At 49.2% G+C, this 24,483-nt stretch overlaps 1 protein-coding gene across 2 annotated transcripts in view; it reads left to right on the top strand.

Moving 5' to 3' along the window:
- Positions 1-24,483, top strand: part of MARCHF2 (membrane associated ring-CH-type finger 2) — a 37,165-nt gene that overhangs the window by 1,612 nt on the left and 11,070 nt on the right. For both annotated transcript variants that reach the window (XM_054805691.1, XM_054805690.1), the window contains exons 2-3: positions 11,425-11,642; positions 16,030-16,225. In XM_054805691.1, the coding sequence (XP_054661666.1) occupies positions 11,467-11,642; positions 16,030-16,225 (372 nt within the window). In that variant the 5' untranslated portion in view covers positions 11,425-11,466. The remainder of the gene's footprint in view (positions 1-11,424; positions 11,643-16,029; positions 16,226-24,483) is intronic.

Raw genomic sequence — 24,483 nt, 5'->3', positions numbered from 1 at the left:
AGCAGACAGGTGGGGTGTCTCTCAAGTCAGCGTTGCCGATGACTAACTGGAAATGCTGGGGTTAGCCAGAGCAGCTCTGGCTTTTCATTAGGCTTGTTTGCATTGAGCACACCATCCTCGCAGCATCCGGAGACGAGGCTGTCCTGCCCCGATGCGTGCGATGAAGATCTGCCAGTGGGGACGCGCTTCTCGTCCCACCCGGTGCCTTTATTTGCTTGTGCTCGAGGGACTGTTCATATCCCCCTCTCAACCTTCCTGGTTACCAGCCCTCATTTTCCTTGGCACTCTCATTCTCTTGCTCCGCTCTCCTTCCAGCAAACGTTTATCTCTGTGTCTTTCCCTTCTGATACCGTTTCTAGCACTTTCTCAACCTTTTTCCAGGTTCTTGTCAAGAATGCCTGTGATGCCACTGCGGTAGGTCAGCTCCGATGGCCGCGGCCAGTCCCCTTTATCCATCCTGCTCGTGGGGACGTACAACCCTGCTCGGTTGCCAAGCTCGCACATGCACAGAATAATCCTTTTAACAGCTGGATGTTGGCCTTGTCATTCCAGGGCTTAAGTGTTTGAATACTTTTTTGCATCTCTAAAGGATTATGGAGACAGCTGCAGGGGAGAGTGTTTGGAGGGCTAGAAGAGCCCTGGGTTTCCAGGTGCATTTGAAACTGTGATGGCACGTCACCCTTTGGAAACAGAGGATTGAAGGCTGGGACTGGAAAATCCTTTTGTCACGTGCACTGTAACAGTGAATTTAATAGCTCCAGTTGAGGACGCAGGGTGTAACTACCCCCAGGCACGTGTAGCGGGGCGTTACAGGGAGCCTACATCAGTAAGGAAGTCTTAACTTTGCCAGGAGTGGACCAGGTGGCACAGGAAACAGCCAAGTGTGAGCTTAATGTGTATATCATGGACATTAAATACCAACTGTAAAAACCTGCGCTGTCTGTGTGTGGTTAGCTAATTAGCACCACTGGCAGTCTTTAAATGGAAACAGGAAAAAAAGCAGTGGAACTAACAGTTTCTTATTTCTCTTGTGTTTGACTGCCCTTTTTTTTTTTTTTTTGCTGTGGAATTGCACTGAGGCTGCAGAGTGAGGTCACCCCACACTGGATGCCAAGGAGACTATGCAGATGAGCAGTATTATAAATGTACTAATTGTAAACAGCTTCTGATGGAGTTCTTGCCTTAATAGATGCTGGAAGAGGGGCTTTCCCATTCTAGGTTATTGATGCTGGCCCAGCTCAAGCAAGTGCAGGACACAGTGTTTCCCTGGGAGGAAGTTAGCATAGATTCCTTGAAATGCCATAACCAAAATCAACCCAAAATGCATCCAGCACAAGCTGGGGAAGTTGAGGGTGGATATGGGCTCTGAGACTCTGTTAGTCCTGAGGGACTGCTGTAGGTCCTCAGGATGTGACTTCTTGGTACCCCTGCCTGCAGAACTAGAACATAAAATGTGCATTTAGGGGCTTTTTTTCAGTACTGTTTAAAATATCTTGGCTTTTTACACTAAAATCCACAGAACCTTTTCTTAGAAGATGGAGGAATTAGGCATCCTGAACTATAAACTACAGGATGAGTTTATTTTTCCTCCACTTGACTTTGACTCAGCTTTGGATATTTGGAGATTTTGGAGTTTCCGTTTTCTAAACTGTTTTTTTTTCCCCTCTCCAGATTAAAGTTCATAACTGGTGTGTCTTTCTGCCCCCCCCCCAATCTTATTTACTCTAGTTAACTTATGCTTCTGCGTGCTCTTAGCTCAAACCCCATGAAAGAGAAATGATCTCCGTTTACTTCCATTTGTTCCCTTAAAAGCACTTCTAAGTTAGTGAGAAACGGGCACACGGTCTCTGTGATGTAAAAGATGAGCCATATGAAAAATAAAGCCGCGGGTCACTTTTATGTGAAGGAAACGAGCACAGCACCAAATCGATGTGAAGGGTAGGCAAGCGGTTTCCATCAAGTTTGTGTAAAATAGCTTTCTCTGGTGCTAAAACGATCGATTAATCCGTGCTGAGGCACAGTTCGTGGCTTATCGAGACAGCGAATGCCATGCACGTGAACAGCACGTTCTCACCTCTCCAAGTCTGGTCTCGTTCTCTTCCCAGCTCCGACTGCAGCAGTGCCGTTCCCCGGGGAGGATGCCGTCACGCTCGCTCTGTCTTTGTGCCGTGTTTGCCGTAGTTAGACCAGGTCGGCTCTAGCTCATCAGCATCGCAGCAACCGATGCAGCTCTGCGGGGAGAGGTGGTTGCCCGCTTGCTGAGCGCTTGGCTGTTTATCCTGCCGTGTAAAAGCGGGGAAGTTGCTACCGGGCTTCTTACGGTTTTGGCCACCTTTCCTGGTGGTGGAATATGTCTGTCTACAGCCGTGACGGTTACAGATTGTGAGAGCTCTAAGCGCTGATGGAAAATGGTGGAATGGCAAAATCCTGAAGGCGTGGACTGACAAAGTGTTTCAGGGCAGGGACTGAACCCTTTGTATCCTCTGGGAAAGTGAACGGCCCAACGAGAGCTGTACTGACCTGCAGCTCTTCCTACCCGTCCGCCGTGCAAATGCATTCCTTGCCCCAGAGCTTGCTAGGACGAGCAGTGTTACAGTTTGGAATCGGTGATTTGTCCCCATTTTCAATCAAAATAGGCATCTGTAAGTCTTCTTCCAGATTTTACGTAGCAGTTCTAACTAAACTTTTCAATTCCTGATCTCACACGAGATGATTATGTGTGGTTAACCTCAAGGGCGGGCGTGCTGTAACTGCTCTTGCAATTTTAATCAGTTGTCATGAAGTCAGTGATAGACTGAAGGCAACGTTCTCCTGCTGCTCCCAAAAAGAGGGAACAAGGGGCAAGGAGCAGTACTGGCTTGGCAAATATAAGTACAAACAAATCAAACCTAGTTTTTAAAGCACTTCTCTGCAAACGGGAGTGCACCAAGCCCTCCCAGTCTTGGCTTTAACACCCATTTCTTTCTTTGAAGCTTTGAGAGCTTTAGTCCTGTTTCAGCTGAAAGCCGGGTTTAGATTCGAGAGTGGTGGGAGGGAAAAGGTAAACTACGATTCTGGAACGTTCTCAAGTTTTATTTCCTCCGAGATTTTCTTGTACTTGCCCGTAGACAAATCAGTCAAGGCCTGTGTCTCCAGAAGAACTAGAAATGCAGCCTAAGCAAAACACTGCAAGCTTAATTGGGAGAGAGAGAGATGCTGCACTGATGTCAACTGTGAAGTTTCACTTCAGGATTGAGGAGGGAATTTGTAGCAGTAAGGAGCGGGCAGAAGGGAGACACTGGTGAAATCAGCTGGGATCAGCTAATCCTCTCCTTTGGCTGACCACGGAGAAGGAGGATGCTCTCAGGTGGTGCCCGCTTTGGAGCTCTTCAGATGCCGATGGGTGGTGGGGTCAAAGGCTGTGGTGGTGCCTTTGCTGGAAAGTTCTCTGAGTGCGCTAAAGAGATTGTACAGTGAAATAGCTAGGTTGAAAAGTATAAATAGGCAAGTTAAATTCCAGATCAAATATCTGTCTGAAGATCAGCGCGCTGCCTGGTTTCGAGCGGCGGTTGCATGCCGGCCGTGCGCCGCTCTGAGCTGTTGGAGCGAGCAGGGCTGCTGCGTGCTGGCAGGCGGTTTGTTCCAGCTCCAGTTTGTCTCCAAGCAGATCGTTATTATTTGTATAACAGTGTAAATGGTGCTTTATAAACCAAGGAGGAGAACGCAAGTTCTTCCTGGCATGGGATTCCCAATCCTGAAATAATGGTTTGCATCCTTCCGAGTAATGCCCTTTGAGGGTCTGACTGGTCCAACGTTGCGTGGGCACTCCTGTGTTGATCTGGTGCATGCATTACTGCTACACTAAAATCGTTTGGGGTTTTGGGGGGTTTTTTCTGATGTATTACCCAGAGCTGTAAAATCAATTTGCTCTGAATAAGCTGAACCTGCCTGGCAAACGGCTGCACAGGACTAGGGAGCCCTCGAGCTTTGGCATTGCTGCGGATGCTCCCTCTCTGCAAAGGGGAGCTCTGAAGCCACGGGGCTGGGAAGCAGGAGTGTTCTCGCACTGTTGCTGCTGTTGGTTTGGTCGAGGACGTGGGTGCAGAGGGACATGAGAGGCCGCATGGCCGTGGTGCCTTCAGGAGGCAGCGCTGCTAGGCGGGAGCAGGGCAGGGATGTGCTTGCAGGTGCCGGGACGGTTGTTTTCCCCACTGATGGGCAGCACTTCTGCAGGCATCGCTTTCTGGGCACGATAACCAGGTATTTTGCACCCTGGTTCGTGATTTCAATAAAACTTTCAAGTCTAGCTAATGCATCTCTCTTTCTCTGCAGAAAGAGAGGGATAAAACGCAGGGGGAGGTGGGCACAGGGTCTGTGTAGCTGCGTTACGCAGTGCGTTGTGCTGCTGTTCGCCTCTAGAAGCGGATTTCTTTTCAATACTCAGAGGAGCGGCAGGTGTTTCTCGTGTCCCAGCTGGTTTTCGGTTGTTTCCTTATGAAACTTGTTATTAAAATGGCTGATTTTTGGTTGGAGATACCCTCTGCAAAGAATTTTCTCCTAATGTTGCAATTCATTTTTCCAGATGTTGGTAATGAAAGTGCAGTAAACTTTCCTTTCATACGGTCTCATGGCAGATAACAAGTCTCAGAAGATCTGAGATAACTGTTCATTTTGGCGCTCCAGCTGTAACGCACAGCCTGATCTTTCCCAAGTACAGCTTGCAGCAAGAAAAAAAATCATCCTTTAGGCTCCTCATTTTTGTACTGATCTTTTTCTCAACATGTCAACTTGAACCTTTTGCTTCTTTTTGAATATTGAATAGCATATTGTTACATATTAGGCAACACTTTTCTAAAATAGTTTGCCAGTCGCTAGCTTGCCAGTGCTGCGAGACGCAGAGGTTGATCCAATACGCTGAAAGTTTTGGAGAGGAGGGATGTGCGTGGATGCAGGCTATGGAAAACAACAGCAAATTGATCATGAAGGCTCACCACAATATTTATTTTTTTTTTTACCATTGGGGAATAGAAGTCAGATCCTGGCAATGTGTCTGTTTGGAAAAAAAATTAATACATCACATTCTGTAGAAGACTGTCTCTTCATCTGTGTTTGGAAAACAAACTCATTTGCCATCAAACCATAGTCTAAATAGTCAGGACTTCAGAGAGCTTCCAGAATATGCCTAAATAGTGGCTTGGTATAGAGAAGCTTTGATCATTTGTCCCCAGCAGAAGCCCGGTAAGCGGAGGCTCGCGTTCCTGTTTCGCTGCTGCCGAGTTCTGTTACTGGAATAGTTGCGAGGCGGCCGAGTCGAGTCCCTGGCAGCGGTAGGTGACGTGCAAATATGACAAAAACAGGAGTCCCAAAAGGCTGCTTCCTAGAAGCGTCAGACCTCCTCCTGAGTGTTACGTGGTTAAACTTGGAGAATTTTATGCATGTTTGGAACAGGCAGGTAAGCCTCTGCGGGCAGCAGCGGTGCTTCGCGGAACCTCAGCCTGTATGTTTGGCTGCTAAACGTGTAGGAGAAGGTTCCTGGCGTGAAGCCTTGTTACAAGGTTCACAAGCTCCCAGGATGTTGTCCCTTTATTTTTTCTTTTTTTTTTTTTTTTCCCCTTGCTTTTTGGGGTTTGTTTTGATCCTATCAGGCTATCCCTGATGTCCCATGGGTCAGGTCTATCCCATGACCGTCTGATTCACAGCATTGCTCCACTGGCGCTGCCTGAAGAGCGAGTTAATGCTGATGTTTACAGCACCTCCTTTAGCTTCGACTGTCAACCAAATGTTGCAGGCAAGGCAGGAAATTGAGAAGCTGCCTGGGGAGCAAAATGCTTTCCTGTGTGTTATCTACCAAATTTTAAAATGCTTTAAAAGCTGTTGCGTGGCATCAGATCTTATTTTGAGTGTTGCAATATATGTCCTGAAATGCTGTGTCATTTTTCTCACTAGACAGGGCTCATTGCACCCTGACTTGTAGGACCGTTGCATTCAGTTGACTTCTGAGCGTGTGACTGACGAGATTTCTTCCCAAGTCCCGGGCGATGCGAGAGTTGCAGTGAGGTCTCATAGCAGAATTCCCTCCTCTGTGCCTGAGGGCACATCTCCTAAAGCTTTAGAGCTTTCTTCAGCTGATGGACCAAGTGTGGGCAGATCTGTTACTGGCTCTCCGGGTGCTTTTTGGGTGCTACGCAGCAGGCGTGCAGGGCAACATTTGGGAGTCAGCTGATGTACAAAATCATGTACTTTTTTAAAAGAATAAAATAATGCTAACCGCAGAGAGTATGTTTAAACAAACAAAACTGAAAAACAAAGCCCTGCAGCAGTTTGGGACCAGTTCTTGGGAGTTTAGTTGTTTTCATTTTTTTTTCCTTTAGATTAAACCACTTACGCAACCTTTTAACAGTAGCAGGGAGCACTTCAGGCCACTCATGGCATCCCGCCCGTGCAGCATCTCAGGGTGCGTAGTCACTGTGCGCGTCGGGGTCCAGAGGCCAGAGCTTGCCCTCGGTGCTGGGCAGGAGGCGAGGTACCCCGCCAGTTGCCCAGAGCTCGGGGCGCACGGGTATACTGGTTAGGCGCTGCAGCCGCCGGCAGTAGGCAGAGCCGGGCGCTGAAAGACGTCTTGCAGGCCTGGGATTGGACTTGGGCCGTGGAAAGATGCGCGTTAGCTGGATGAGACAGGGTGTGTGGGAGCAGGTGCTTAGATGTGGTGAAGGAAGCAATTCTTTGTACTTGTCTCCATCAAGTAGTTTGTGTTCAGATGATCTCAGGGCCCCGGGATTTGGGAAATCCAGTTTTTGTGGTGAAAAGGAAAGCGTTGATCTTTGGAAACGCCCTTTAGCAACTGAAAACCTTCAGTTCAGTGATGACGTTTGCAGGATCATATGATTAGAAAACGCAGTGTCTGCGTACCCCAGTTAGCTGAAATGGATTTGGAAAGCAGGCTGGGTAGCCTTGCTCCTGGGGGTTAAACGTTGGCTTGCGTGAGCGACAGTCGGAGCTTTGGCGATCTGCACACAGTGAGGGGGTTACTAGCTAAATTGAAGAAGAAGAAAAAAAAACCCAGAAAACAAAAAAGGTACTTATGTGCAGCTAGGTGGGTTATGTTGGCTACACAGCTTGGTTATCTCCTGACGGCACTGTAGTGAGGTGCCAGGTCTTGGTTATGGTAATCATGGAAATGGGTTCCTCGGTGAGAGGAACAGACTTAGCCACTGGCAGCTTTGCCAGGAGGTGGGTTTTCTCCTTGGTGGAGATGTTCCAGGGAAGTTAATCTATACAGAAGCTGGTGCATATGACCTGCACCCAAAGAAGGTAAAGCTGGTTCTAGTTCTAGTTTGCTCTGGATCCTATCGAAGCCTCAGAATTGCTCCAGGGGATTACACCAAGTGAGATATTCATCGTATAGACAGGCCACGAGCAGCCCAGAGGAGCCATGACCTGCACCTAACAGTTTGCCTGTGATCATTTGGCCTTAGCCTTTCCTGTTGTCTTTCTCATCTTGACAGTGGCTTTTCTCTTTGTGGCTTTGATCAAGGTAGTCATCTGGCCTGCGATGGTTTCCCTGCCTGGGAGAAATAACTGCAAAGTCTAAATAGGCAGAACAGAGCTGGAGGACCCTTTAGCTCCTTGTCTTCTGCTCGTTCCTGCTGGGCATGTCAAGCTGAAGGATGGGAGATTTGGATGAGATATTGGGACAAAATTCTCCCCTGTGAGGGTGCTGAGGCCCTGGCACAGGTTGCCCAGAGAAGCTGTGGCTGCCCCTGGCTCCCTGGCAGTGTTCAAGGCCAGGCTGGATGGGGCTTTGGGCAACCTGGGCTAGTGGAGGGGGTCCCTGCCCGTGGCAGGGGTGGCACTGGATGGGCTGGGAGGTCCCTGCCCACCCAAACCAGTCTGGGATTCGATGTCTTCTGGATGGAGAGCAGCGGCCCAGCCCGACCTTTGCAATCTTGAGCTGTTCAGTCATTTGAGGGAGTTTGGAAACCCCTGTTGCCCTTTGGATGATATAAACCGGATCACATGTCTTGTTGCAATGCCCGAAGACTGACAAGCGGGATATTTTGCTGGCGTGTTTTGCACAGGCTGCGTTGCAGGCAGGATCCTGCACCAGCACTGCGGTCTCTGCCTCGGAGCAGCAAAGAAGCACTAGCAGCTCTTCGAGGAACCGGCTCATCTCGCTGCACATGTTTGAGTTTTGGAGTCCTAGTGCATAACTCGCTCTTCTGAGCCAACTTTCCACAAACAGAGTTTGTTTTTCTTCAGTTTGAGTAATCTCTACAAACTTGGCCCTTTATATCCTGGATCTGCTCAGAAGCTGAGGATACAAAATGTTTCTGAGAAGAGACTTCTGATTTATTTGCTCATGTCGAACTGCAGCAGCAGAGGAGATATTGATAATAAACCTAATGTCTCGGAGACCTTTTTTTTTTTTTTTTTGTAAAAATGAGAACAAGAAATTATCCCCAAGGAATGGGCTCAGAAATCACAGCTGCCAAGAAAAAAAAGCAGCGTGTGGCTCAAACCAGCTGTTTGGGTCTTGATTCTGACTCCCGAGTTTTTGGTGTTTCTGCTGTAACGTTGGGTTTGGGTTCGATGAGCTGCTGACAGTTGTGAGAGGAGGCTGCGTGTTGATGAGCTGAGCCTTCAGGGAGCCAGGAAAGGGACTGGCTTGGCTGTACACTGTGGTTCATGTTCAGCTGGGTATGAAATTGGAACCGGAGTGCACTGCAGATGTTATCTTTGGATTTCAGTTACTTCCTCACTGACTGTATCCATGAAAATCTTACTGCTTTTCCTTTGTATTTGCTGAATCGCATGAGTCAGATATTAAAGTGGTGACTTCAGGTTCCACCCTGGGATGGACCCCGACAAGGAAACGCCAAATAACTTGTAACAGAAAACCACACGTTTCCTGATGGACGGCAGGGTGGCGATTCCCTTTCTGCCCTGAATAGGGCTGCCAGGGCGAGGACACGGAGCTGCCTGTATCTGTCAGATGTGGAGCACAAAGAGCCTCAGTATAAATACTCCCAGGACACAGGGAGTGAGGGCAGTTTTATTCCAATATGCAAAATAGACCTTTTTCCTCTGGACTTAAAAATAAACAACATTTTTGGCTGAACAAATGGAACCGACGTTTTTATTAAAAGCATATATCTCCTCATGCCTGGTTCAGTAAGAGGCTTTTAAAACTGAAAGAACTCCTTAACTTGCAAAACAGCTGACTTAAGTCATTCCAATAACATTTATCATCTTACTTTTTGCTCCTTAAGTTGGGAGAGCTTGTAGCCTTTTTTATTTTTTTATTTTTTTTTAGAGGAGAGCAGTAAGTAAAGTGGCTCTAACCTTGTGTGCTCTTTGCACAGGTGGAGGGAGAGGCTGAGTCAAGGCAATGCTGAGTCTAAATTCATTTTTAAGTTGACGGAAAGATTCGATGGGATTGACCTGCCCACGAGCTCAAGCTTATTCCTGTTCAGATGTGGAGGAAGGATTAGAGATATTATGAAGAGCAGCTTTAATAAAGACTTTAGAAACTTTTCTACTAGAAATCAGAAAATATTCTGTAACTTGAGGGGATGTTACCAAAGTTGGGGTCGGGTGATGAGACACCAGTGAAGTGCTCTCTCCCTCTTGAACACGTTCACCGCGAAGGGAGCCATCCTGACAGATGAAGCCCTTGGTTTTGTAAGAGTTGCTTAATTTCCAAGACACAAAAGAACACTCGTGCTTACCCAAATCATTGTTTTCAGGCCTTCAATGATCACGTTCTCGTACTGGCTTTTTGTTTTCTTCCTCTGTAGTCTGGCCAAGCCTCTAACCAGGAACAAGCCCTTATTTTCTTTAGCTGTTTTAGTTTGATTTAGGCTTAGCTGAACCTGACGAAACTACAGTTTCATGGGAATGTTTGACTCCTGTTGTGCACGGAGATCAAGAAACAAAAAAGCGTTTTCTTGGAAGGGATGGCGAAGGTTTGTTTGCCTGCTTCTACCTCCAGGAGACAGAGATTGAAGATTCTCCCCCGCACCCCCTAAATTAAACAAACCTAATTCTTTTCGTAATTCTTCTTTGGTAAGTTTTGGGGTTGGGGTTATTTTTGTTTGGTTGCTTCCCCCCAAAAAAACTTTTATCCTTTTCATTGCTTTCATTTGAACTTCTTTTCTGGGTTTGTTTCTCTCTTGAAATCCATCCACCAGGATGAGACACCATTCCAGCTACGATCCCAGCAGTACTGGTGCGCAGGGATTACTGTGCGTGCCTTACATAAGGCAGTCCTGTTTACAGACACGAGGATTTTGGTCTTTACCAGCAGTACGATGTTGTTGGCTTGTGTTCAGCTTGTGACTAATTGTAACCCCAGCTCTTTATTTCTGCACGGCTGCCTCTTAGGGACCAGGCTAAAGGAGATTGGAGAAAATGGGATTTTTCTGAATCTGCAAAGCATGCCTGTCTCTGGGATTGAGATAACCCCTGCCAGGGAGGAACGCGGCTGTTGCTGGCAGCTCGGGTGAGCGGCTGCCTTCCCTCAAAGGCAGAGCGCTCTCCCGTCTGCACGTGGCTCATCTGAGCCAGCTCCCAGTTTGTCACCTCGGGCTTTTTCTCTGCATCTTCTCCCCGATTCTTGCATTCGCTGCTTGTTCCTTGTCCTCTCTTTGCTGGGTAAATTGCAGAGTTGCCGACACCGTGATGGTGTGCTTTGCTGTTTGCGTGCGGCTGTTATAAAAATCACGATTGGTCTGAAATGTTGAAAGGCAAAGGAGGAAAACCAGCCTGCTGCCCTTTCCGTGGAGCTCCGGGAGGATTTTCACTGCTTTTGGGTGGTTAATACCCGCACGATGGGACATACCACATGGGATGTGGAAATGCAAGTGCGTGCATTTCTGTAAATAAATTAAAAAAATGGAAAATCAAAAGCAAGGGGGGGAACCTTTGGGGTTTGGTGGACAGGCTTTAAAGGTGCTCGGAAAGCACCTGAATGTTCTGGGAGGAGGGCATCCCTGAACCGAGCCACGCCAAGTGGTTTAAGTGCCGTGTTCAGGTGAAACTTTGCAGCTGTTACGGAGCGTATGAACGTGCATTTTCAGGATGGCTCTAGCCAGAACGACGTGGGCCCATAGGGCTTCTGGTTGCCTTCCCCTTCTCTGCGTCAGCACGTTCGGTTTGAAAGGCTTCGTCAGGTTAAAGGGTGGGTACCAGGAATTCTCTCTTGGAAAGGCAAATTTGCAATTCTGACGCTAAATTATGTAAGTAGGACACTTGGAGCCTTAATTTTATGGTAAGGCAGCCTCACAAAGCCTATTAAAGGGGACAGAAGACTAGCAAAACCCGTGGTTGGTGGGGCCCCGAGGTGCTGCCAGCCAAGCGGGGCTGGAGGAGGGTGGCAAGGGGGGGCTCGCGCCCCGGCTGGGCGGTCTGGGTTACCGGGCTCTCACCGCGGTGCCGTTCCCGCAGGTCTCTGTGCCGGTCCCCGGGATAGAGGAGCCCGGAGCTGCCATGACGACGGGCGACTGCTGCCACCTCCCCGGCTCCCTCTGCGACTGCCCGGGAAGCGCCGCCCTCTCCAAGTCGGTGGAGGACTCCGACATCGGTCGCCCGCAGTACGTCACGCAGGTCACCGCCAAGGATGGACGGCTCCTCTCAACAGTGATCAAAGCGCTGGGCGCGCAGAGGTAAGGCTGCTTCAGGGAAGGGCCTTGGGATGACTGCATCTGGACTTTTTTTTTTTTTTTTGGCTTTTTTTTTGCGCCTCTAGGGGTTGAGGGAGACAACAAAGTCTTGTTTGTGAAGGAGTTTGCCGGGGCGCTAATATTGAGTGCGAATCCTCGATAGCCAGATGCTTCCCAGGCCCACGCGCTCTTTGCGGGAGTTCACACCGGTCGCGTGTGCTGGTGGACTGGGACTCGCGTGTTCATCCAAACCCCCCAAGGCCCGCGGCCGCTCCAGCGTGAGGCAGCACAGGTGACCTCTTGCCGTGTGCCTCTGCCAAGTCCTGGCTGAGCAGCAGCGAAGGTGGGACGCCATGCTAGCAAGGGCAGCGTGCTGTTGGTGGAGATGATTTAAGGGCTGAAAATGGAGCACAGCCCCTGTTCCAAGATGGTCATGGAGTAAAGGCATGGTGTCGATTCGCAGCCCCAGGGAAAGGATGGAGTTTGTGTTGCAGGAACTGCAGTGTTCAGCTATTGCTGGAGGGGACGTGTGGCAGCTTCACTTGCTCAGGCTCTTCCCGATGTGACTTCTCATCGAGTATTTTGAGCAGCTTCCAGAGCAGAGGATGCTTGACAGCATTGTTCGGTCCAGGTAGTGGGACTGGTCACATTGTGTGTTCAAATCCTGTCTGAACTGCTTTTATTTTTTTCAATGAATTTGGCCAAATGTTGATGAGGTGTGAAAGCGGTGACTGCAAATGTGGGGGAGAAAAGCAGGAAGGCTAGATGAGAACTGAGGCAAACAATTGCTGTATCTAGCAAACGTGAGTCAGGTCAATAGAAATGCGAGGGGAACTGAGCTTGCTCTCTGACAGCAGATAGCTTGGTCGAGAAGTCGTGCAACCCCTTAAAACTTGTGGAGGTGTAAATATTGGGTGGTGAAACTGCCTGGCATTGCAGGTTAAAACAAACCCAACAGGATTCCTCACCAAGTGAATATCTTCATGGGACACCAGTTTGTTCATTTTGGTGGGGGTGGGTTTCAGTCTCTCCCTTGCCATCAGCACTTAGCAAAGTGAAGCCAGGAGCAGCGCGACTGTACTGGAAGGTTGAATTAGTGAGATGGTCTCTACAGCCTGCTGGAAAACTGTCTTTGGGGGTGTATCATGTGGGAGTGTGACCAGGCCCCCTCCACCTCTGGATAGGAAGGAAGGAAAACCGAGTCTGATAAGAATTTTTTTTTTTTCTTGCACTGTCAGCAAATTTTTTCCTTCTGGATTGTTTATTGGTAGCCAAGGTTATATTAATGCGCTGGAAATAATGAAACTTCTCAAACAGGAAGAGAACAGATGAAATATCTTACAGATGCTTTTCTTAGGAAAAAACAGACGCATGAGAGTACTGGAGGCTTGGGGTTTTTTGGTCTGTCCCTGTCACTAAAGCTGTGTGACCAATCTGTAATTTTGTCATTCTGATACAGCACTGGGCTTTATGGCAATAAAGGTTCAGAATCATCAAACAATTCAGACTGGAAGGGAATTCTGGAGGACATCTGGTCCAGCCTCCTCCTGTCAGAGCCAGGCCAACTTCAAAGATGGATCAGTCTGCTCAGAGCCTTGTCTGATGCAGTTTTCACTGTCTCCAAGGATGGAGTTTTCCACCACCTCTCCAGATTCCTGTTGCAGGGATTGTCCCAGCTGAAGAAGCCCCCTAAATAAAAGGCCTGTCAAAACGAGGAGAGAACAAGGGTCAGTGGTGCACCAGTGATGTTCGGCAGAGAGAAGGGGATGGTGCAGTGAGTGTACATTGCTTCACAGCCCTAAATATGATTAAAAAGTCCAATTGGGATGAAACCTGCTAAACATTGAGTTGAAAGTGGTAGAGATCTCCTGTGGTGCACCAGGAGAGGAGTCTTGCTTCTCCTTTAGTGAGCTGACGTGTGCTTTCTTGCTGGCTCTTCCCTTCACGTCCCACCAATGTTTTTCCCCAGCACACTCCTTTTCCTTGCACTGTTTCTGTGTATTGCTCTCTGTTTTGTCTGGTTGTGCAAACTAATGGAAGTAGCTCTACTGCTCTTGAAGATTGCAAATTGCTTGTTCTGACTGTTGTGTTGCAATCCCACAAACTTCTTTTGCAGCCAGGGGTTTATTTTTAAAGTCAGAATAGCAGTGGAGTATGGGATCTGTGTGGCTTTTGTACTGCCAGCAATATGTGAAAAAAGGTGATAGCTGATATAGCCCACCTGGATTTCAAGAGGGCATGCAATAGGGTCTGTCTTTGAAATAACGATGTTCCTTTCTCACCACCCCCAAATCTGTGCCACTGCGGGTGTAAGAGAATGGTTGTTGTGTGAAAGAAATGGCTGATTGGAAGGTGGGAGAGAAGTGAGATACTAGTGAGTGGCTCTTTTTCATGGTCCAGGGAGGGCAGCCCTGCACTGGGCCTCTGCTGTCCAGCGTTTTATTCCTAAATGATCTCGATGAACAGCGAACACTGAAGAGATGTACCGAATTGCTGAGAATAGCGATCTTTGGTGCCTAGAGCCATTTGAGGTTTCCCAGGGAGCACAAGACATCCTCGTTATGGGCTGGCAGATGTGGCACAGGGCTTGTAGGAAACCTGTGCCTTCAGATGCCAGCTGGGATGCCCTTGGACCTAAAATGGCGCTAGACCGCCTGAGTTTAGGGAACCGAACGTTTTTGGGAATGATTGCTGGCTAAAATAATGGTTGCAGTTCAGTGTGCAATGATGCAGATGAAGAACAACAGTCCAGGATTTACATATGTGTTTGTGGGTTTGGAGGAAGGAGATCTTGGGCATGTGGCAGTTACGTGCAGCAGTGACCAAAAGGCAAATAAGGTGCTAAGATTTAGGAAAGCAATGAAGAACAGAACACAGTCACTGGTGTGCCTGCATCTCGAAAACTGCAGCTCTGGTCCCTGCAGCTCTAAAAGAATGTTTTAGAAATGCAGGAGGTAGAGGAAAGGGTAGTGAAGGTGATCAGAAAGGTGGATGTGTTTCTGTCTAAGGCATGGCTGAATAGGCTAGGACTCTTCTGCTCATGAACGAGGTGACTGAGCAGGCTATGATAGAGGGCTGTAAATCTGGGGGGGTGTGGAAAACATTGTCTTTTATGGGACAAGAATTAGGGGATAGTACACAAAACAAGAAAATGAGATGTTTCAAGTGAAAAGGACTTGGCTCTTTGTGCAGCTAGAGAAGGTCCTTGCTACGGGAGGACACGGGATGCTCTGAGTTTACGTAGGCACAAAAAAAATGACTTTAGTCTGTGATGGAAATTTGTCGAATGAATCGATACATCTGATACACCTGAGCTAACGGTTGCTGGACGCTGGAGCAGCAGCACTAATAGTCCACAATCAGCGGCACCAGTTAGAGGTGTGAGGGACTATCTTGGGAACAAATGGGTGATCTGAGAGCGGCCTGCAGTGCATGCCTCCTGTGGGGAAGGTTGCAAGTGTCTCTGAAAGCGTTTGACATTTCCCTTGATAAGCATCTCTGGTTCTGTGAGGTCCCAAGAGAGCAGATCTTGAGCATGATCAAAGAGATTTAATTCTGTTGTTGAAACTTCTAGCTGAGGAGGGGGTAAGAAGCGGTGGTGATGGTTGAAGCACCAAAGCATTTCTGCAGCCAAAGGCCCGGATGCTGCAGAACGGTTCTCTGGGTGGCAGCGTGCAGGTAGGATGCTGAGTTACTGCACTGTGACGGGCAGAGGGTTTGTATGCTGAGAACTTCATCTGGGTGACTGCTTGCCATGAAACATGTTGTGTCCTTGGAGAGCTGAGCTTCCAGGGTCAGTGTGGTTGTGTCTTTAGATATTGCTGTGCCTTACGCAGTTACTGCTAAACCCAGGATGTAGAGCAGAGGTGGGGTGAGAGTGGGTAGGTGATCTGGTAAATGTGATTATGATTGCAAACCTCTCGAGTGGCTCCAGGTGGCTGGAGACATGCTGTGACTAGCATGGAGCATCCGGCTTCGCTTCGGGCTTCTGGATTTGCATCAGTGCTTTGGGGTTGGTTTTGGGTGCGGGGTCAGCCTCTCTGCCCGCTGTGAGCGGAGCTGGAGACTGTGGGACACGTGCTGCGGTCCCTTCTGTGGCCAGCCGAGCTGGCCAGGCCAACGTGCCAGCTTCTCTTGGGTGGTGGTGTGCTCGTCAACACGGCTTCCAGATTTTACTGGCCTAAAGTGTCCCGGGCACCTCCACGGTCCCCTGAGACTGGCTTCTTGCTGCAGCAGGCTGCTTTGGAGAGTCGCAGCGTGCCTGGCATGACCTGCCTGCTGTGCCTGCACCCTCCTGGGGCTTGGTGGGATCAGACCCCGTTCTCCGATGTGGCTGTTATCGTTCTGCCTGCTCTGACCGTGATTTCATTCTGTTTGTCTGCCTCTTTAGTGACGGTCCCATCTGTCGAATCTGTCATGAAGGTGGAAATGGGGAGGGACTGCTTTCCCCGTGTGACTGCACAGGAACACTGGGCACCGTGCACAAGAGCTGCCTGGAAAAATGGTTATCCTCCTCCAACACAAGTTACTGTGAGCTCTGCCATACAGAATTTGTTGTAGAGAGAAGACCGAGACCTTTGACAGAGGTACCGCTTTCTGCCTGCTTCACTTTTATTTCCTTACCATTTGAGAGAAAATGACTGATTTGCCCTGCTGTCCTTGTGGTTCTTGCTGTCTCCTCCTCCTCGCAGTACCTTAGCACTCCCAAAGAACAATTTCTGTAGAGAGTTCAAGTCTCTTATCAGACCAAGTGACATAGTTGCAGAAATGCAGTAGTGATGTTTGGGGCACCTCTTACCTGTGAACCCCCCACGTGCTACCTAGCAGCGGCAGGCTGAAGGACTACGGAAAACATTGCACTCGTAGATAGACTTTAATGCCGGAGCATCGAAATGCAAAGGTCACCACACGACTGACTGAAATACGAAGCTCTCAGAAATATTCTTTTTTCCTGTTAGTTTTAATCTTATCTCACAGTGTTACATTAGTGCAGCTCTCTTGCATGTGACTTCCCTGCCATGTTCTGCTCTGAAAAGTGTGATGTGGCAATTGCTGATGCTGTTCATAAAAGACCCGTCCTCCCTTGACTAATACTGATGCGTGCTTCAGAGCCTTTGGGTCTTGCTCCTTCCCGCTGAGCTGTGCTGCCCTGCCGCTGCCCTGCGTTCCCCCCAGTCGAAGGAGAAAACAGGGCATGGCTCAGCCAGTCCTTATGCTCCTCTTTGCATTGACCGCAGAGGGACCAGGTTCCTGATGGGGCCGTCGGCCTCCCAGAGTTGGAAGGTACAATGCAGGCTCTGGCTGGTGGGTTGGTTTTATCACAAGGCGGTCTGCTGTGCCCACATTTCAGACTTCCTTCGGCCCCCGCAATTTATAGCAACTGCCTGTAATGAAGCTTTTTACATGTGGGAAACAAAGGCAGCTTGGACCAGGCCATCTTCTGACCTCAGAATTCAAGCGTACATCCCCAAAGAGGAATAAGTAAATCAGTGAGTTACAGTACAAAAGGCTGTAACTGTTTTAGAAGATGGTTTGATCTGTCTAAATATGTGAGAGTTGTGTTGGCAGGCGAGCGGGAGATGTTGATATGGCTGCTGTTTCTGACGGTGCTGCAGGGCCGCGTAGGAGGATGTTGCTGGCGCACCCGAGGTCCAGCCAAGGGAGACGGAGGTCCTGCAGCCCTCGCTGCCTGTACCCTGTTCAGATCCCATTACCTTCAGGCAGGCTCTTCCCTGTGTCAGCTCGCTCCTAGGCTGGGCTGGGGCCTTCATTCAACACAGTGCGCAACTGCAGAGAAGCATCAGTCTGCAGGTGGGGATTTAGAGTCAGCAATTTTGGGAGCCCCCCCCCCAGTCCTGCAGCCATCAGCAGTGAGAGAAGTGGGAAAGCATCGTCTGGAGACGCTACTGCAAATACTCCACTTCTTTGTGTGCACCCTGTCCCTGCAGGGTTTTTCATCCTGTGCCTCCCTCCCTGGCTGTGCTTGCACTATGGCACGTAGCTCTGGGTTTTTCAGAAGGTACTTTTCCTGTCGATGGCGTTTCAAACCAACGCAAGGCAGTGCTGCTGCCGCACTGTCATCGGGGAGGCTGCAGGAGGAGGTCTGTGAGCTGCTGCTTACCAACAGACTCCTGTTACCTGCCAGCTGTCGGAGGTTTGTCGGTGCCCACCACCAGAAGTGTATGTGTGGGGTTAATTCTGGTTTGTAACTGTGACTGTTCTCCTCCCCGCTCTCCTTCCCCTTGCTCCATCAGTTAGATTAAAACCGAGTCACAATTGCAATTCTAAGTTGCTTTTCCCATCTCTGTTTGCGTTCCCATCGATTCTAGAGATTATTTCCTTTCCCTTCCCACCTCCCTCTGGAAGCAGGACCTGCCCTCTCCTACTCCCTGCAGTCTCCAGCTCTCCTTCTCACACTCCCATCTCCTCTGGGTGCCCAGCGAGCCTTGGAGGGGAAAAGACCCCCCCGACTGGGGAAGGATTCAAGCTTCAGTTTGCAAAATTGATATTCAGTTTCAATGATTGTTTAATTTACAACTGACTGTCATTGACTTGACAGCCCCAAACAGAAGAAGGCTTTAGACTACAGTGCTAAACCAAACTATGTATTTAGCACAGCGATTTGTGAGAGAGCATTACATCAGCAGTTAGTGCTGTCTGAGTCTTACTGCTTTTCCCCCAGCTGCTAAAACATATAAAATGGCTCTTTGACCAAAAACTCTCAAATGGGTGTTTCAGAGGTTGAAAACCACTGCTTTAAAACATTTGGGAAGGGCTGTATCTTGGCTTTGAGGACACACTGCAGGCAAGCCCAGTAACAGTGAGCTCGCTAGGACTTATGCGGGCCAAAATTTTGAGTGTAGGTTTCAGATGTTTTAGCTTAAGAGCTAGTGAAGTATTCGTGCCCAGAAACAAACATGTGGAAGTGCGTTTAGCCATAGTTCACAGATGCTATAGCACCTCATAACAAGTACAGGCTTAGAAAACTGCATACTTGAACGAAAGCTCAAAGGCCAGCATATATTGGAGGAGTTTCTCCGCTGACACCGACGTCTGTGGCTCCAGCAGGCAAGAAGAGCTTGCTGGGACAGCGTGACAAAAACGTCATGGGTCCTCTGTGCACCACCTTGTCTGTACCCCAAGGTGGATGAGTGAGTAGCCTGGGACAATCAAATTTTAATTCCTGTTGAAATCTTTGAAGACCCCCTCTGAACTGGAGCCTGTAAGCGTATGGTGACCAACATGGAATCTGTGAGCGTTGAGAGGTGATGGGTGGGCAGCATTTAATCAGCCTCAAATGCCTGTGTTTTCAGAGAGGAATAGACCCCTCGAGCTGTTACTGATAGATGTCAAAGGCTTTGGGATGCGAATTATTTGTTACTTCTCATGTTTGGGTACTGTCTGTGAGCCCAGTGAAGGGGATGATCTGCCCGGTTCTGGTGTGTCCTGTATCTGCTAGGGGACCAGCTTGCATAAAGTGCTGGTAGCGCCCTGTGAGCTTGGAGGCCGGTAAGCGCTTGATGGAAAGTCACCAGTTAGCCGGTGAGAGTGATCCCTGCCGTAGAGCAGAGTCCAACATGCAGCTCACCATCATCACACAGCCCTAGGGCAATTCCCTTGCCTGCAGCTCACTGACAACACGCTTTCTCCCTGGCTTGAGGAGCAGCCTGTAGCCTGGTTTAATAAATCCCACGGTAGCAGCCTGCTCTTGCTCTTCCCCAGGGGCCAGCAGCGCTTCCCCACCACGCGATGAAGTGCTGCGAGTCTGGCACGAGCCGTGCTGAGCAGCGCGTGTGCTGTGGCTGAGGCACGCGGGTGCGCCGGGTCTCGGTACAACGCGGTTCAGCCGATCGGCACGTGCATCGCGTACCTGGCACGTCACGAGCGGAGGGCTCCTGCTAGAGCAAAATGGCTCACCTGGCTGGAAGGACCGCCTGGTTTTGTGGTACTACTTCCACCAGGCTGTACAAAGCTCTGATCCCTGCCTGGGGTCTGGGGAAAACGTCCTGGAGTTCAGTTTCTCGTTTTCCTTGGGAATTGTTATAACCGCTCTGAGCTTCTGCACCGCCGCAATCTCTGCTTGTCAGAAGTAGTGACAACGGGCGTTCTTCGCCACATGAAACTCGGCTGAAACTCTTCACCAGAGAAGAGAGAATTGTCATCCCCAAGTTGTTCATCTGTTTCTGAGAAGAGGGCTAGGGGAAAAGGCTGCTTAGTCATTTAAAAATGACACAGTTCCCTCGGCCTTCTTATCTGGGAAATCCTCCGCTCCTTGGCTGCGGGGAGGGGTGGGCAGCATTTTGAAACTTTCGGGGAAGTGTTGCTCACGTGTGAGTGTGCTGTTTAGTAGCTCTGATGAAAATCCGCTGTTCACCAAGTAAAACTGGGGAGTCAAAATAGAAATAAGTGAGCAGAGGAGGACAAATGGGATGGAGACTAGGACCAGGAACGATGCGGGAGCATGCTTTATGGCAGTGGCGTTGATGAAAGGGTATGTCCCAGGTGTGAAAGGCTAGCCAAGCATCCTGGCTGTTTTCTGCCACGTGCGCATCATGAAACCCACAAGAGAATTAGTCGACATGCTACCTGCTGATGTTGGTCCTCACAGCAGAAAGCAGCTAGCTCTTGCTGTTTGCTGTGTCCTACGTTTGCAGCCTGGGGAAACTCAGAGCTGCTCATAGCGGCTGCGGGGATCGCTGGTCAGCACGGCTGATCTCGGTGGGAATGGGCCGTCAGCCCCAGGGAAAACCAGCTCTGTCTCTGTGCGTTGGAAGAGCCTGCAGAAGGACAGGGGCTGAGAGCTGACGGTGGACTGGAGGAGACGTGTTTTGGTGAGCGCTGTGGGGAAGCTACATGGTCGAGTCGAAATGCTTCTGCGGAAGCTGCAGAAAGTTCTTGGAAGTCAGGAAATGCCACAACCAAAATTGCCTTAATTTTTACTTCAGTCCTCTCGTGTATCTGCATTACAGTGTGGTCTTTTCATGGTCACAGACAGCATTTTCCAGGATCGGTGCATGGGTGAAAGATGCCCAGTAGTGTTTATCCTGCTGTGTGCTCTTGTATCCCTGCTCACAAGACAAAATTATTCATTTCCCCGTGGGCTCCTCTGGGGTGCTTATTGCTTGATATCTGAGCACTTCACAAACAGTAACTTAATTTTGCAGCCTCCTTCAGGGAGGGAAGACAGCAACTTTGTTCAGCGTGGATTAAAGAGAATTTTTTAATAGAATAGGATTTTTATTTTCTTTAAGCAGCCATTTGTTTATGTTGTGGTCTGTTCAATGTAAAAATAGTAACAGCGTTCACTGCCAGTGTGCTTGATCCGTGAACCAGGAGTGGGGGACTTGTCTGAGCCCAGAGCCAGCTCTGGCAGCCACGGGCTGGCCCACGGGTGCGGGGAGGATATCTCCAGCAGTTCAGCCTAGTTCAGTTATTTTTTTAACTAAGAAGCTGGTTGAAAGTTGGGGAAAAAAAAAAAAAAAACCAAAACAAACCACAGAAGGCTTTTGTTAACTGTTAGGCTGTGAGATAGATGGCCTGAGCACTTTTTTGGGGGCATGTGTTGAACCACTGCAGGTCAGGACGGAGACTTGAACTGCAGTGCCGGGTGCCTGGGAGGGTCTGTAGCCAGGGCTGCGGGACACTGCCATGCCGGTGCTTGTGCCATGCAAGGACAGAGTGGCTTCTGCTTGGCTTTCTGAAATGTTCTCCAGCCCAAGAGTGCATTGATGATGGACTCGGGCTCTCGAGTGGGGAGCATGTCCCCAGCAGAGCGTGAGATGACCGAGGCTTGGAGAGGTTTTCCCTACATCAATGTTAGTTTAATGTACATCCATATGTTTACAGGGAAGTGATCTGAATCCATGAGACTCTAGCCAGCATGGCTGATGTAGTAAAAAAGTGCAAAATAAGTTTCTGTGTTACCTGGAAGACTTCAGCGGTAGATATTGAGATGAAAGGTTCAAACCATAAGTTGCAGTGCATACAGCTTTCCTGGAACAGGTAGTTTCTTCTTTGTTGCAATAATGTTAAGCACAGAAAATGCACAGTTACTGCCTAGGATTTATTGTCAGGAAACCTCTGTATCTTTGCTGCCCAGAGCATTGTAGGAGAAGGAGCACAGCCTTTGGAAATGAAGCATTGCTTCAGTCTAGACAGCTCTTTCTCGCAGGCCATGGATGGTCGCACAGTTCTCTAGGCAGGGTTGGGTTCATTTGCCCTCACTTTTTACACCTTAAATTTGCCTCAGCCAAACCTTGTTCTTTAGTGTCCTGTAGTCTGTTGAGAGAAGGAAATGCCTCTTGTGATTCCTGCCTCCTTAGAAACCTAGGTGAGGATGGGTCAACTTGTCTGGAGGTGCCTGCCTTTTTCTGGCTCTAGGAGAACCAAGGTAAGTGCTGTTACAGGCAACTCGTTGTACGACTCCAAATATTCCCCCTCTTAGTCTTCTCCCACCTAAACTCCTTCCTTTGGTCTGTGGCTAAATCCATCGCAAACCTATTTTCTCTTACAAAGTGCTCTCCTCGCTTAAGATGCTTTATCCTCTAGGATTTTGGGAAGAACTGCATGGATTGAGACATTTGGTACTGTATTGGATGCATCGTGTATTTCTAGAATGCATTATCAAGAGTGATGCTGTGGCTTTGTTTCTACAGCCACAAGCAAACGCAGCCCTTCTGCTCCTGGTCTTCTCCCTGGCTGCAGCCCGCTGCCCACAAAGTGAGGTGGGAGCAGGGGTTGGTCCGTGGTTTGCGTACCCGAGCCCACTCCTGCCTGTTTGCCCCCTTTGCTTTCCCAGGATACCAGCCAGAGCATTTCCTTTCCATGACCACCTTGGTTTTTGTATTTTGCTGTGGCACCGACCCTCTCATTTCTCTTTTCAGTTCATTAACCACTTGTAAAGTGTTTTAACTTGAACCTATGGTTAATTTTGTCTCCTCTGAGTGGTTCTAAATGGGCTTAAGAGAAACACCACCTCTGCCGCCCAGAGACTCCCGTTTCAGGCCATCTGCCCATGCCGCGAGTCAGCTTCGGTTGCCCATCGCCTTCGGTTGCCCATCGCCTCTGGCCCGCTCTGCCCATCGGACAGGCGCTGCCTATGCGGCCGGGCACAATCCTGACGTTGGGTAATCGGCACCGTGGGTCCGTGCTGAGCAGCTGAGGTCTCTGTGCGGAAACGTCTCGGGCTGGCAGCTTGGGCAGGCGTCAGAGCAGCAGCTGTTTAATCCCAGCAAAACGTCAGTCCACATTAAAGAGGAAGGATGTATTTTTGTCCACACGTCATGTAAACCCTAGGGAGAGGAACCGAGGGGTTACAGGACTCAGCTCTGAGAGTGGGCACCACGAATTTCTGGTGCTGAGGCCAAGGCTCTGGCTTTGCTAAAATTGCCAGGATGTCCAAAGCCAACATATCCTGGTGGTAAAAGCTAATGAGTGTGATGCATGACTTGTTCATAATGCTTCTCTAAGCATTTAATACCTTTGCTAAAGCAAAACTCATTTGAGACAGCTCACTAATTCCAGAAAAGAATCCCCCCAAAAAGTTGCCACTGGAGCAGGTTAGCCACACGCTTTGTTCCCCTGTTTCTGTCCTTGCAAGCAGCCTCATGATGGAGTCTCAAGAAATTTCGGCTTCCGTGTCTTCAGTGCTGGTGCTTTCCTGCAATGTGTGTTACCATGCTTTGTTTAAGAATGGCAGCTTTAGTAATATCTGCTTGTCCCTATGCCTCTGCAAAACAGCTCCTTCCGAGGGTATTATGCAGTACAGGAGACTGCCAGGTTTTTGCTCCTACTGTTTTTCTTTGTGTTTATTATACAATTTTGATTAAAAGATGCTTATTTTTCACTGACTGCTAATATTTTTGCTTCACTTAAGCTGGATATCCTATATAGGTCAGAGGATTTTCTGTCTCACAAGAAAAGTACAACTTCCAAACACAACCGTTGCCTGCAACAAAGTGTGTTTGCAGTTCTCAGAGACGTTTGCTTGGCCGTTTGGGTCATGCTGGAGTATGGGACACCTCCCGTGGATCTGCCACGTGCAGTCTGCTCCGTCTCACTAACCTCCCGTACCTCCGCAGCGGTGAGGGGTGCTGCTGGGGTGCCTACGGTGCAAGCAAAGAGAGGTTTGCAGGGAGCAATAGTGATATTCTTATTACTCCTGCTTATGTTATTAGGGAAGGAAATTTTGCCTCTGTGCACAGTGCCTGGTGTGGCGATCGCTGCCCCCCCCTCCAGAGAACTGAGGTGTGACATAAACTCTCCCCCACCCTTCCTCCAGCCTTATCTTCCTTACAGACAGACTTTTTTTTTCTTTGCTTTCCTTGAACTCTTCTGCTGAACTCACTGCACCGATCTCTGTCTTATCTGTGCTCGGCTACCCCCTTCCCCAGCTTGCGTCTCTCCTTTCTCAGCGCCAGCCTGCGTTAGACTCCTGCGTCTAGTGAAAACCAAATCACTCTTGGCTCCAGCTGAGCCCTGTTCCTCTCGCATCTTTTCCTGTCTCTCTTTGCTTGCATTTTCTGTCTGGAGATGCTCTTCCCAGATCCCACCCTAGATCCTTTTGGTATTTCTCTGTGCAGTCCTGGCACTGCTCTACAGACCTGGAATGGCATCTCTGGGGCCAAAACTGGAAATACTTCATCCCTGCGCTCTTGGCACTTGCCAGCGCTAGTCTCTCCCTCGCACGTCCATCTTCACCACCTTGTCCAGCCCTGCCTGTGCCCTGAGGATCTAGAGGAGCTGCTACCAGCGGGGTTTCTCTGAGGTGCAGCTGCTGGCAGTGCCGTTATCTCATATTTGTGCATGTCGTGGCATGGCATTTCCTGTGGTGACACCGACTACA

This window comes from Grus americana, chromosome 28 (assembly GCF_028858705.1).
Source record: "Grus americana isolate bGruAme1 chromosome 28, bGruAme1.mat, whole genome shotgun sequence".
In the NCBI taxonomy this organism is placed as follows: domain Eukaryota; kingdom Metazoa; phylum Chordata; class Aves; order Gruiformes; family Gruidae; genus Grus; species Grus americana.
Note: the sequence above shows the minus strand (reverse complement) of the source record. Positions and strands in the feature narration are given on the sequence as shown.